This window comes from Gymnodraco acuticeps, unplaced genomic scaffold (genome assembly GCF_902827175.1).
Source record: "Gymnodraco acuticeps unplaced genomic scaffold, fGymAcu1.1, whole genome shotgun sequence".
Classification (NCBI taxonomy): Eukaryota; Metazoa; Chordata; class Actinopteri; order Perciformes; family Bathydraconidae; genus Gymnodraco; species Gymnodraco acuticeps.
Window position 1 is genome coordinate 1 of NW_022990899.1, and position 12,059 is coordinate 12,059.

The window sequence follows — 12,059 nt, forward strand, 5'->3', positions numbered from 1 at the left end:
TCCTGGCATTTTTTGATGTCCGCCGTCTTGCTTTGCAGAACCTGGAAGAGTGGTTCTGTGAGGCCGAAAATGGACCTGAAAGACCCCGAGCAGGAAGGTGAAGTCAAAATCCTCAAGTTTTTGCTTCAAGGAAGCACTCTGTGCAATGGTCTCTTTGTCCCATCCCGGCTCTGTCATTATCCTGTCAAAAGCGATACAGAGCGACCCGCGTCCTTCATGGATGGCGTGTACTGCGCGGCTTTTAAAATTCCACCTCACAGCAGAACCCCCTGGTACACGCACAGCTCGATCAACTTCAGACAGTAGTGCTGATCTCTTACATGAACGTGAGAAAAAATTGTGGAAGGCATCGAGATTGGCAAAAAACAGTTTGGCTGCTTGGATGTTGTTTGTGCCTTGTGCTAAAACCAAATTTAATTTGTGAGCATAGCAGTGGATGAATAGCGCATTGGGGCAGTGTGCTTTCACTAAAGCCTGAACGCCACCGTGCTGTCCACTCATGCAGCTTGCTCCGTCATAAGTCTGACAAATCAGTTTGTTTGTTTGTTGGGCTGTAGTTCCCGATGGCTCTCATGACAACTGATGTTACAGCTTTTGCATCTCTTTCTAAGCTGACGTAAAAAAAGCCGAGGAAACGTTCACACACACTGCCTTTTTCATTCACATATCTGATTATGATAGTGAGTTGGCACTTATTGGAGATGTCTGATGTGTCATCCACTTGTACAGCAATGAAAGGAGAAATGTGTATTTCTTTATCAGTCTCATCCTGGATACAACGAGCTATGCTCTCAATTATGTCATTTTGTATGGTGTTTGACATACCACTGAAGACTGTTGACGATCCCAAGTGCTCCGCGAGTGCAGTGTCAAACTCTGCAAATGCACGTACCAGCTCTACAAAATTGCCCCTGTTAGAGCTGCCAGCGGCCTCATTGTGTCCCCTGAATGCTTGCTCTTGACGTGCAAGGTACAGGGCAGCAATGATGAGTTTCCTCAGAATATCCCGGTTCTTTTTTACTTGTTCGTTGTGCTTCTTTGTGCTAATGGTTCTTGCTACATCCAGAGCCTCGTCAATCCTGACGCGTCCAAAAAGCTTTAATTTCACAGCACAATCTATATGATTTTTTAGATTTACCGTGCCTCTCAATTGCCCGTGACAGGTTGGCAAGGTCGATGAATCCTGAAGTTGCCCAAGGATTGTTCAGGGAGCACGAACCCTTGTCAAAAAGAAGACATGGCCAGCAAAATAGACGCTGAAGTTTAGCGCTTCCAGTTAGCCACTCCGTGCGGACATAATTGTCCTCATTGAACGTCCGATTAGATCCCTTATTCCTCTGTGTACACAGCTCGAGTGTGGGCGTTGTCCTGCCATCTGCTTTAATTTTTAGTTGCTGCTGTAGCGGAAGTTTAGTGAAGTTATGCTTAATTAAGTACGCCAAATCTCCTCCCTCCATAATGCTTCATTTGCTTGATCATTTCTAACGGCGGTGATGACAGTTACAGTATTCAAATTGATGTTGATGTGATTGGATGGCAGTGTCCAATCAAATCGCCAGCCGCCAGCCGCCCCTGAAGGGAAGCTAGAGGCGGCTGGCTTCCCCTGGCATGGCCCTGACCAATCACAGGTTGGCAGGGGCATCACGTGGGCCTCATCTGATTGGTTAATCCCTCAATTTTTTTTCACCAAGGGAAACTAGATTCTGCTGGCCTCCTCTCGCAACAGTGAATGCAATCTACTGTTTCACCATGACATCTAGAGGGGCGCTGTTTCACTCTTTGTAAAATACTCAATGAGAATGGGGGAGAGACGGAGAGACGGTCCGGCAGGAACACACAGGAAAGTAGAATTACAGAAACAAAACAAAGTGTTTTTATTTATTTATTTAAGTTATAACTACAATCCGAAAAAACAGGGGAAGCCTGGCTTCCCTTGGCCTCCGGGAGAAAACGCCACTGGTTAGCAGCTTTAGTGGAGGAGCTGAAGAAGACTGGACCCCCAGCTGCTCCTGCTGATCTCTGCTATGCTGGAGCTGAAGATGTGGCCTGTGATGTCTGCACTGGGAGGAAGCTGAGAGCCTGTAAGTCCTGCCTCGTGTGTCTTATATCTTACTGTGAGAAACACCTCCAGCCTCATTATGACGTAGCTCAATTAAAGAAACACAAGCTGGTGGAGCCCTCCAAGAAGCTCCAGGAGAACATCTGCTCTCGTCACAACAAAGCGAGGAAGCTGTTCTGCCGCACTGATCAGCAGAGTATCTGTTATCTCTGCTCTGTGGACGAACACAAAGGCCACGACACGGTGTCAGCTGCAGCAGAGAGGACTGAGAGGCAGAGAGAGCTGGAGGGGAGTCGACTAAACATCCAGCAGAGGATCCAGGACGGAGAGAAGGAGGTGAAGCTGCTTCAGCACGAGGTGGAGGCCATCAACGGCTCTGCTGATAAAGCAGTGGAGGACAGTGAGAAGACGTTCACTGAGCTGATCCGTCTCATGGAGAAGAGAAGCTCTGATGTGAAGCAGCAGGTCAGATCCCAGCAGGAGAGAGAAGTGAGTCGAGTCAGAGAGCTCCAGGAGAAGCTGGAGCAGGAGATCTCTGAGCTGAAGAGGAGAGACGCTGAGCTGAAGCTGCTGTCTCACACAGAGGATCACAACCAGTTTCTGCTCAGCTACCCCTCACTGCCAGCCCTCAGTGAACCTACACACTCCTCCAGCATCTACATCCGTCCTCTGAGCTACTTTGAGGACGTGACGGCGGCCCTGTCAGCACTCAGAGACAAACTACAGGACGTCCTGAGAGAGGAATGGACAAACGTCTCATCGACTGAAGTGGATGTTTTACTGTCAGCAGCAGAGCCCACCACCAGAGCTGGGTTCTTAAAATATTCACAGGAAGTCACTCTGGATCCAAACACAGCAGAGACACATCTGTTATTATCTGAGGGGAGCAGAAAAGCAACATTCATGAAACAACCACAGTCTTATTCCAGTCACCCAGACAGATTCACTGATTATAAGCAGGTCCTGAGTAGAGAGAGTCTGACTGGACGTTGTTACTGGGAGGTGGAGTGGAGAGGGGGGAGAGTTTATGTAGCAGTCACATACAAGAATATCAGCAGAGCAGGGGATGAATGTCGATTTGGACTCAATGACAAATCTTGGTCCTTAGATTGTAACCAAAACAGTTATTCATTTCGTTACAACAGTAAATGCACCAACGTCTCAGGTCCTCAGTCCTCCAGAGTAGGAGTGTACCTGGATCACAGAGCAGGTATTCTATCCTTCTACAGCAGCGTCTCTAACACCACGACTCTCCTCCACAGAATGCAGACCACATTCACTCAGCCGCTACATGCTGGAGTTTGGCTTTGTTGTGTAGGAACCACTGCTGAGTTGTGTAAACTGAAATAGCCGGAAGTCATTTGAGGACGTTTTCTACCCTTGAGCCCAAAAAAAAAAATTACTTATAGTGAAAACCCAACCCAGTCTCACGTCATTTCGTGTTATAGTCACGACATTTAATCTATTGATTCGTGTTCACCAACACGATTTTCCCCTTTTTTTCGTGTCACACAGAACGATTTTAAAAGCAATGTATTTCTATTGGCAGTATGTTTCGTGCCTGCAGCACGTCTTTTTGTCCGTTCGAGTCTTGGAAGACCGGAAGCTGTGGCGTTCATAAAAACATGTTCTTACTCAATATCAAGCCACGATTATTGTTTTTATTTTAAAATCGTATAATGTCGGACTTTTTTTGTCGTCTGTGAGGAAAATAAATGGGGCTCAGAGCCTCAGGATACTGAAATCTATATTTTTAATCTTTTTTTCCTTCTAATTTGTTATTCTTTTCTAAATAACACACTGTTATTTACTCACCAATAATACTTAATCATCCTTGTTTTTATTTATTTGTTTGATTCCATAATCTCGGGCTTTCAGTTTCCGTCAGGAACTGAATTTCAAAATAAAAATAACCGGAAACAGACGTAGGCCGATAAGGGACATTTCGAGCATCATTGTGATACACAGCCACTGAACTGATTACCCAAGATCCTCAGCTATGGTTTAAGCTCGCTGATTGGATGTTTTAGCCGCAATGCATGTAGGGATATGGTGTTAATGCCATATCAAATCCGAAAAACATTTCTGAGTGTAGGATGGCCGAAGACACTACACTACCCATAATCCCCAGCTATCGTTTAGGACTACTGTCCCCGTGATTAATCTTCAAGCTCTGGGATTGGATGTTGGAGTGGCAGGGCGCCAAGGTTACCCCGAGCGTCAAACAGCTGTTTGAAATGGAAGGAAACCACGCCAGACTATCTAAAACTGAAATCGAACGCCCCCCCCCCCAGAACTACACATGCTGGCTATTGTGTTTCGCAAAATGTTCTATGGGACGTCTCTACTGAACGTTTTCGTTTTTCCCACAATTAGAAGTTGCCAGTATTAAACACATTGGTGTTATCAAATGTAAAACATATAATTAATAAATGGGTGAAAATCGCTTGTGTCAATAATGCGAAGCATTAATATATACCGACATGACAGCTCATTGTTACTTTGTAATTCTACTCCGCTACAATTCAGAGGTTAACTGAGGAACTGCACACTGCTAAAGCAGCCTCCCTCTCCTCTGTCATCATCCTTCTGGACCTGTCTGTTGCATTCGACACAGTGAATCATCAGATCCTCCTTCGCACTCTCCAAGAACTTGGAGTTTCAGGCTCTGCACTTTCCCTCCTCACCTCATACCTCAAAGACCGTACCTACAGGGTTACTTGGAGAGGGTCGGAGTCCGACCCTTGTCAATTAACTACAGGGGTCCCTCAGGGCTCTGTTCTCGGTCCCCTCCTCTTCTCCCTGTACACAAACTCGGTCGGATCTGTCATTAGAACGCATGGTTTTTCATACCACTGCTACGCTGACGACACCCAACTAATTCTGTCCTTTCCCCGCTCAGAGACCCAGGTCGTCGCACGCATCTCAGTAGATGTCTGCTCACCACCTCAAGCTCAACCTTGACAAGACTGAACTGCTTTTCCTTCCGGGAAAAGATTGTCCCACTCTTGACCTAACAATCAACATCGGCACCTCTATTGTTTCCCCGACTCAGACTGCAAGGAATCTGGGTGTGATCCTAGATAACAAACTGTCCTTCACTGCAAACATCGCTGCTACAACCCGCTGCTGCAGATACACGCTTTACAACATCAGGAAGATACGTCCCCAGCTGACCCAGAAAGCGACGCAGGTTCTGGTCCAGGCTCTCGTCATCTCACGCCTAGACTACTGCAACTCCCTCCTGGCTGGTCTACCTGCATGTGCCATCCGACCTCTGCAGCTCATCCAGAATGCAGAGGCTCGTCTGATCTTCAACCTTCCTAAATTCTCCCACACTACGCCGCTCCTCCGCTACCTTCACTGGCTTCCGATAACTGCTAGAATCCACTTCAAGACACTGGTACTTGTGTACCATGCTGTGATTTGATCTGGCCCTTCCTACATCCAGGACATGGTTAAACTGTACACCCCAGCACGTGCACTCCGCTCGGCATCAGCCAAACAGCTCGCTTTACCCGCACTGCGAGGGGGACCCAAGTTCCCATCAGCAAAAACACGTGGGTTTGTTATCCTGGCTCCAAAATGGTGGAATGAGCTCCCCATTGACATCAGGACAGCAGATAGCTTACACACCTTCCAGACTGAAAACTCATATCTTTCGACTCCACTTTGAGCGATAGCATTATTAACAAATTACTTATATACTAATAAAGGACTGGCTTATCTACAGCCAGTTGAGTAGCACTTGAAATGTTTTAGCTCTATGAAACCTGATGTACTTATATGATTCTGTTTTCTTCAAGCTTGTATTTTGTTGGTCGAACGCACTTATTGTAAAAGCGTCAGCTAAATGCAATGTAATGTAATTATGTGAAATATAAAAACCCTTAAATCAGACTTGAGTTACACCTGAGTAAAATTCAGGTAAGGTGATTGTCAAGTGCCAACAATCAGGAGAGATATTTGATAGTTGGTGCTTGAGAAGACTAAACATTTATCTGCAATTGACATGAATGGAAACAAGTAATAAAGTATATTCATTACTCGTTATTCTCTATTAATAGTTAATTAAAGACTGTATATTATGGCTATTTTGCACATCCTTTTCAAGATTTCAAGATTTTCAAAGGTCTATTGACATATCATATACACAACTATGGTGTAGTTATGCAATGAATGAAAAACTTGGGTCGCAGCTGAGGTTCCTCAACAGTGCATTACAAGACATCTATCAATATGTGGGTACATCCACCATTAAACTGTCATATTCTGCACCTTTCTTATACTATCTACATACATAAGCGTATAATTCATATGTATAATATCAGTTAAAATAAGTGCTTCAACATAGTTAACATTGAAGGAAAGCAATATATTAGACGTTAAGTACTTTGTCAGGCTTAATATTTATCTTTTGATACCCCCAAAGCTTTTTTCTTATTTAAAAGAAGACCTTAATCTAAAGTATTATTTAATGTTTAAATAAAGGTTAATTCGTTTGTATGTTTTGTACATCCTCCTATTAATATCTTTGTACATCCTGCACTAAACTGTTTTATTGTAGAGATCACTTATAGTATCTTCTTGATTTTTTATATTCTATATTTCTATCATTGACCTTCTACTTTCCCCCTATGAAAGTATGTACTCTTAATATTTTTTTCATCAAATATAACACATAAAAACAATAATTCAATAACGTGCTTTAAAAGAAAATAATACTTTATTTCGAGTGCTCTTGCTTTTCTCTTTGAAAGTCATCACATAACGGCATTGTAATACACGGTTTGGCTGCATTACATATTACAGATCTTCCGTAGTTCTTTATTTATAGAGCCCTGATGAGAAGACCTTTGGAAAAACTGGAAGAAATGCCGCCGAAACTGAATACGTGACGTGGATCATAAATATATCAACAATTAAACAACATCTTCAATTTCTCTTCACACAATACGTCTCCTTGCAGTATCAACACTAATTCGGCTGACTTTTACATTTGATCTAATTCGTAGATAGGTTATATTTACACCATAACGGTGCGCAGCTGATATAAAAGGACTTATTATATTACAGATATTACTGATTTTCTTTGAATATAAGAATGTAAATACTGAGTCTGAAATAATATAGCAATATGCTGTAAAATGATGTGAAAGCATGAATAAAACGACACATCTTCAGATGTTGAATAAGTGTCCTACACTAATGATACAAAGTTATTATGGCTGTGTCTACCTTGTGTGCACCGCCTAGTGGTTACAAAAAAAAGTTTTTCGGATTTGATATGGCATGAACACCATATCCCTACATGCATTGCGGCTAAAACATCCAATCAGCGAGCTTAAACCTTAGCTGAGGATCTTGGGTAATCAGTTCAGTGGCTTTGTATCGCAACGATGCTTCGTCTGTTTCCGGTTATTTTTATTTTGAAATTCAGTTCCTGACGGACGCCAAAAAAGACAGAGATTATGGAATCAAACAAATAAATAAAAACAAGGATAATTGTGTGTTATTAGTGAGTAAATAACAGTGTGTTATTTAGAAAAGAATAACAAATTAGAAGGAAAAAAAAGATTTAAAAAAATACAGATTTCAGTATTCTGAAGCTCTGAGCCCCATTTCTTTTCCCACAGCTTCCGGTCTTCCAAGACCCGAACGGGCAAAAAGACGTGCTGCAGGCACGAAACATACTACCAATATAAATACATTGCTTTTAAAATCGTTCTGTGTGACACGAAAAAAAAGGGGAAAATGGTGTTGGTGAACACGAATCAATAGATTAAATGTCGTGACTATAACACGAAATGCAGAGAGACTTGGTTGGAAAACCACCCTTGAATGATGGGATGGTAGACTAAAAGCTTTAGGAATCCAAACTACAACATATAATAAGTACCCTGTATCAAGATTGATGCAAAACAAGTGAAATATGACCTTTTTAGAGAGATTTAGCAAAACAAATCCACTTCTGGGGTCATTTGGGTGGATTTTCCATATCTCTGGCCGCCCTTGGTCGATTTTGATGATTGACATCTCTTTCTAACCGTCAGAGCCAATGGAATCGAGGGGAACTCCCACATACACACACACATGACCAAATAAGGATTGAGAGTGACGCATAGCCAAAACCGGAAGCTGTGATAACTCTGGTGGCTACCCTTAGCAGCTAACTTTTACTCTCCGATTTTTACAAAAAAATGGAATTATGGATTATAAATAATTTTTTCAAAACTACAGACACATTATCAACCTATGGATTAACCGATTCAGCCGCGTTTTTTCTCGTTTTAATGCCATTGAACACGTCTTTTGGTCAGATTGACAGCTACGATGAGACGATCTCCTGTAAAAGCTAGGTGTTGTGATGTCTGTGTTTGCTTCCCCTGTCGCGAGTTCGGATCGCTCAGTGATGATACTATACCTTTATAATCTGTGGAACCTCAGCTTTAATCGGATATCTTGTATGTGCAGCTACGATAAGTAATAAGGGTATCTTTATCTTGAGTTCTGTGCCAAAGTGCGTTAGCATTTTTCACTCAGGGGTCATTAAGATGCTTCTTATGAGACTTGTGTTTTGTTTTGGTAAAAATGGTTTGTATCGTCAGTTAGCTGAGATTATTTCCGTTAATCTGGCATAACACATTAATAGGTTCTTAAATATTAAGATGCCCTGAGACACAGGGTCGTGAAAAAAAAAGGACCCGCCGAGGGGGTCTTTGGGGCTTAACAGGTTAAACTCACCGTGTGTCCATCAGAGCTGATGGCTCATGTCTTCACTGCACAGAGATCAGCTGTCAATCAAACATTATGGGATGTGCTTTAACATCTTCTCATGAGTTGTTCTGTGTCGTGTTAAATGATCACATAATCATTTAAAACATATAGTCTTATACTCTGATTGCCTTTTACTTAAATTGTATTTGTAGTCTTGTATGTGTTTAACAGAGACGTATGTTAATGATTTAAAAATGTGTTGAATATGGATATTGATGTATTTGTGTGTCGTCGTTTCTCTTGTAACGTGAGTCTTAAGAGAGAAAGCACCAGAGCTTCTTTCATTGTAGATATTTGATTCTAAAGGTTTTTAATTTGTAACTAAGTCTAAATGTGTTGAATGCATAAATGAAAGTTTGAATAATGCAACAAAGCAAATTAAAAGAAAAGTCATAACAAATAAAAGCCAACAGGTTGAGTGCGGCACATTCACACGTCTGTGTATTTTTTATGTTGGGGTTTTTCTTGTTAATAATAATAATTAATAATAATTCCTTACATTTATTATAGCGCTTTTCCAGATGCTCAAAGCGCTTTACAAATACACATTACACATATTTGTTATACATGCAATGGTCACTGTGGACAATACCCACAGGAGCAAGTTCAGGTGAAGTGTCTTGCCCAAGGACACAACGGCTTTACAGACGCAGCAGCGGCGGGTTTCACCCCTTGATCTGATGATCACAGCGCACTGCGCCACACCGTCCATCTTCACGCCTCGAAGTGCTTTTACAAGTACACATTGATATCATACATGTACTGTGGACAATACCCACAGGAGCAAATCCGGGTGAAGTGTCTTGCCCAAGGACACAACGGCCTGTGGCAGCAGGAGCGGGTTTCGAACTGGAGTTCCCCAGCACCCCCCTTGATCTGATGATCAGATGCACAGACCACTGCGCCACCCGTCCCGTAAAAGAACTAAGAGGACAAAAGTGAAAATCTCAGTCTCATGCTTTCTTTAACCCTTGTGTTGTGTTCAAAAGCTGTTACCGTTCATGGTCTTCGCGGGTACATTTTGACCCATGATTTATCTCAGTCCAAAACACAAAAAATAAATGACTATCATCCAATATTGTTTTAACTACATCATAACTAACTTATTATGCATTCATAACCGTACAATCCTGTTGTAATTGTATTGTATAGCCCCAAAACACATTACACCACATATTGCACACGTGCATATGAGTTCCCCTGATAATGAAAACTAATCTGGACACTTCTGTCTTCTCAAATTACAGACCCATCTCGAAGCTTCCTTTTATTTCAAAGATATTGGAGAAAACCGTACTCTTACAGATGCAGTCTTTTATACATGCACACAATATTTTCGATATTTTTCAATCCGGTTTTAAAGCGCTTCACAGTACTGAGTCTGCCCTTCTAAGAGTATTCAATGACCTCCCGGTCACTACAGACCCTGGTGACTCTGCCATCCTTATGCTCTTAGACCTCACAGCTGCTTTTGATACGATTGACCACTCCATCCTTATCTCTCGTCTAGAGCACTGTGTGGGTATCAGGGGCACTGCCTTAGAGTGGTTCAGGTCCTATCTGTCCAAGAGATCTTTCTCTGTTACGCTTGGTGACTTTACATCCTCTTCTGCCCCCTTATCCTGTGGAGTTCCCCAAGGTTCTATTTTGGGGCCTATTTTATTTTCCTTATACCTTCTCCCCCTTGGACTGATTTTTAGAAAATATGGCGTCTCCTACCACCTTTATGCGGACGACTCCCAATTATATCTACCCCTAAGAAAAAACACTAGCTCTCTGATGCCCCTGGTTGACTGTCTTAATGACATAAAGGCCTGGATGGCGCTAAACTTTTTTAATATAAATGAGAGCAAAACGGAGGTAATTGTGTTTGGACCAAATGGTGATGTCCCTTCCATTGACCTAGGTTCCCTGCTACCGTATGCAAAATCCATGGTCACAAATCTGGGTGTCAAAATCGACAGTGCTTTTAAATTAGATAAACAGATAAACTCTGTGGTTACATCCAGTTTTTATCACTTGAGGCTCCAAAATTAAACCGGTTTTATCCTTTTTAAACTTTGAGCGTGTAATTCATGCCTTTGTTTCAACTCGTTTAGATTACTGTAATGCACTTTATGCCGGCCTAAATAATATTTCGCTGGCCCGCCTGCAGCTTGTACAAAACGCTGCAGCGCGGCTGCTTACAGGAACCCGCAAGTTTGACCACATCACACCAGTTCTGGCTTCGCTCCACTGGCTTCCCTCCACTGGCTTCCCTCCACTGGCTTCCTGTCCATTTTAGAGTCCATTTTAAGATTTTATTGTTTGTTTTTAAATCTCTTAATGGGCTGGCCCCAGAGTACATCTCCGACCTCTTACAGGTGTACACCCCCTCAAGGGCTTTGAGGTCGGCTGATCAGCTGCTGCTTGTAGTCCCAAAAACAAAACAAAAAGACCAGGGGAGACCGAGCGTTCTCATCTGTAGCCCCCAGGCTCTGGAACGACCTGCCCCCTCAGGTTAAATTGTCACCCACTCTTCAAGTTTTTAAGTCCCGCCTAAAAACCCACCTCTTTTCCCTCGCTTACCAGTCAGTCTGAGCTATGTCTTACCTATTTGTATGCTTTTACTGTCTGTCCATAGCCTTTATGTGCCTTGTATTTATTCTTATGTGTGCTTTTTTTATCTTTTCTTATGTGTGCTTTTTATCTATTCGTGTAATATTATATTTTATTATAATGTTATGTTCATTGTGAAGCACTTTGGCAAACCCTCTGTTTTTAAACTGTGCTATATAAATAAAGTGGATTGGATTGGATTCAGGTTCAAGTGTTAGTGCACATATTCTTTGAGAAAGGTGGAGTTCCCGTGGGGGGAGGGGAGACCAGGTGCATGTTGGGAAAAAGTATTGTTATAGTTGATGAAGGGGGTGGGGGAGGGGTGTCTAAAGTCAAAGATGAATTTTGATTGGGCCAAATTTGACCCCGAGTGACCCACAACAATTCTGCAGGGTATCCCCAGACCCGAACACCAAATTATACACTTTTTTTTTTAGAGACCTTCAGACTTGGCTAAAATTGTCCAAATCAGTTTTGTAGTGTTTATATAGCTGCTGTGGAGGATATCATGAAGCCTCGTTCAGATAAAAAAAAAACTAGAGTGTAGTTATTAAAAAATTAAACTTGAAACGGGTCACAGGAGACCCGAGCACAACATATATATTATTTTTCTGAAACAAGATAT

General features: G+C 42.3%; 1 protein-coding gene across 1 annotated transcript; it reads left to right on the forward strand.

Moving 5' to 3' along the window:
* Positions 1–69: 69 nt before the first annotated feature.
* LOC117557749 (tripartite motif-containing protein 16-like) lies at positions 70–3,409 on the forward strand. Its single transcript, XM_034233725.1, has 2 exons — positions 70–97; positions 1,965–3,409. Exons 1-2 carry the CDS (start codon positions 70–72, stop codon positions 3,407–3,409), a joined length of 1,473 nt encoding a protein of 490 aa, XP_034089616.1.
* The last annotated feature ends 8,650 nt before the right edge of the window (positions 3,410–12,059 follow it).

Coding starts and splice junctions, on each gene's coding strand:
- LOC117557749 (XM_034233725.1), top strand. CDS start 70: ATGGACCTGAAAGACCCCGAGCAGGAAG. Junction 98..1,964: donor GAAAGACCCCGAGCAGGAAG/GTGAAGTCAAAA, acceptor GCCACTGGTTAG/CAGCTTTAGTGGAGGAGCTG.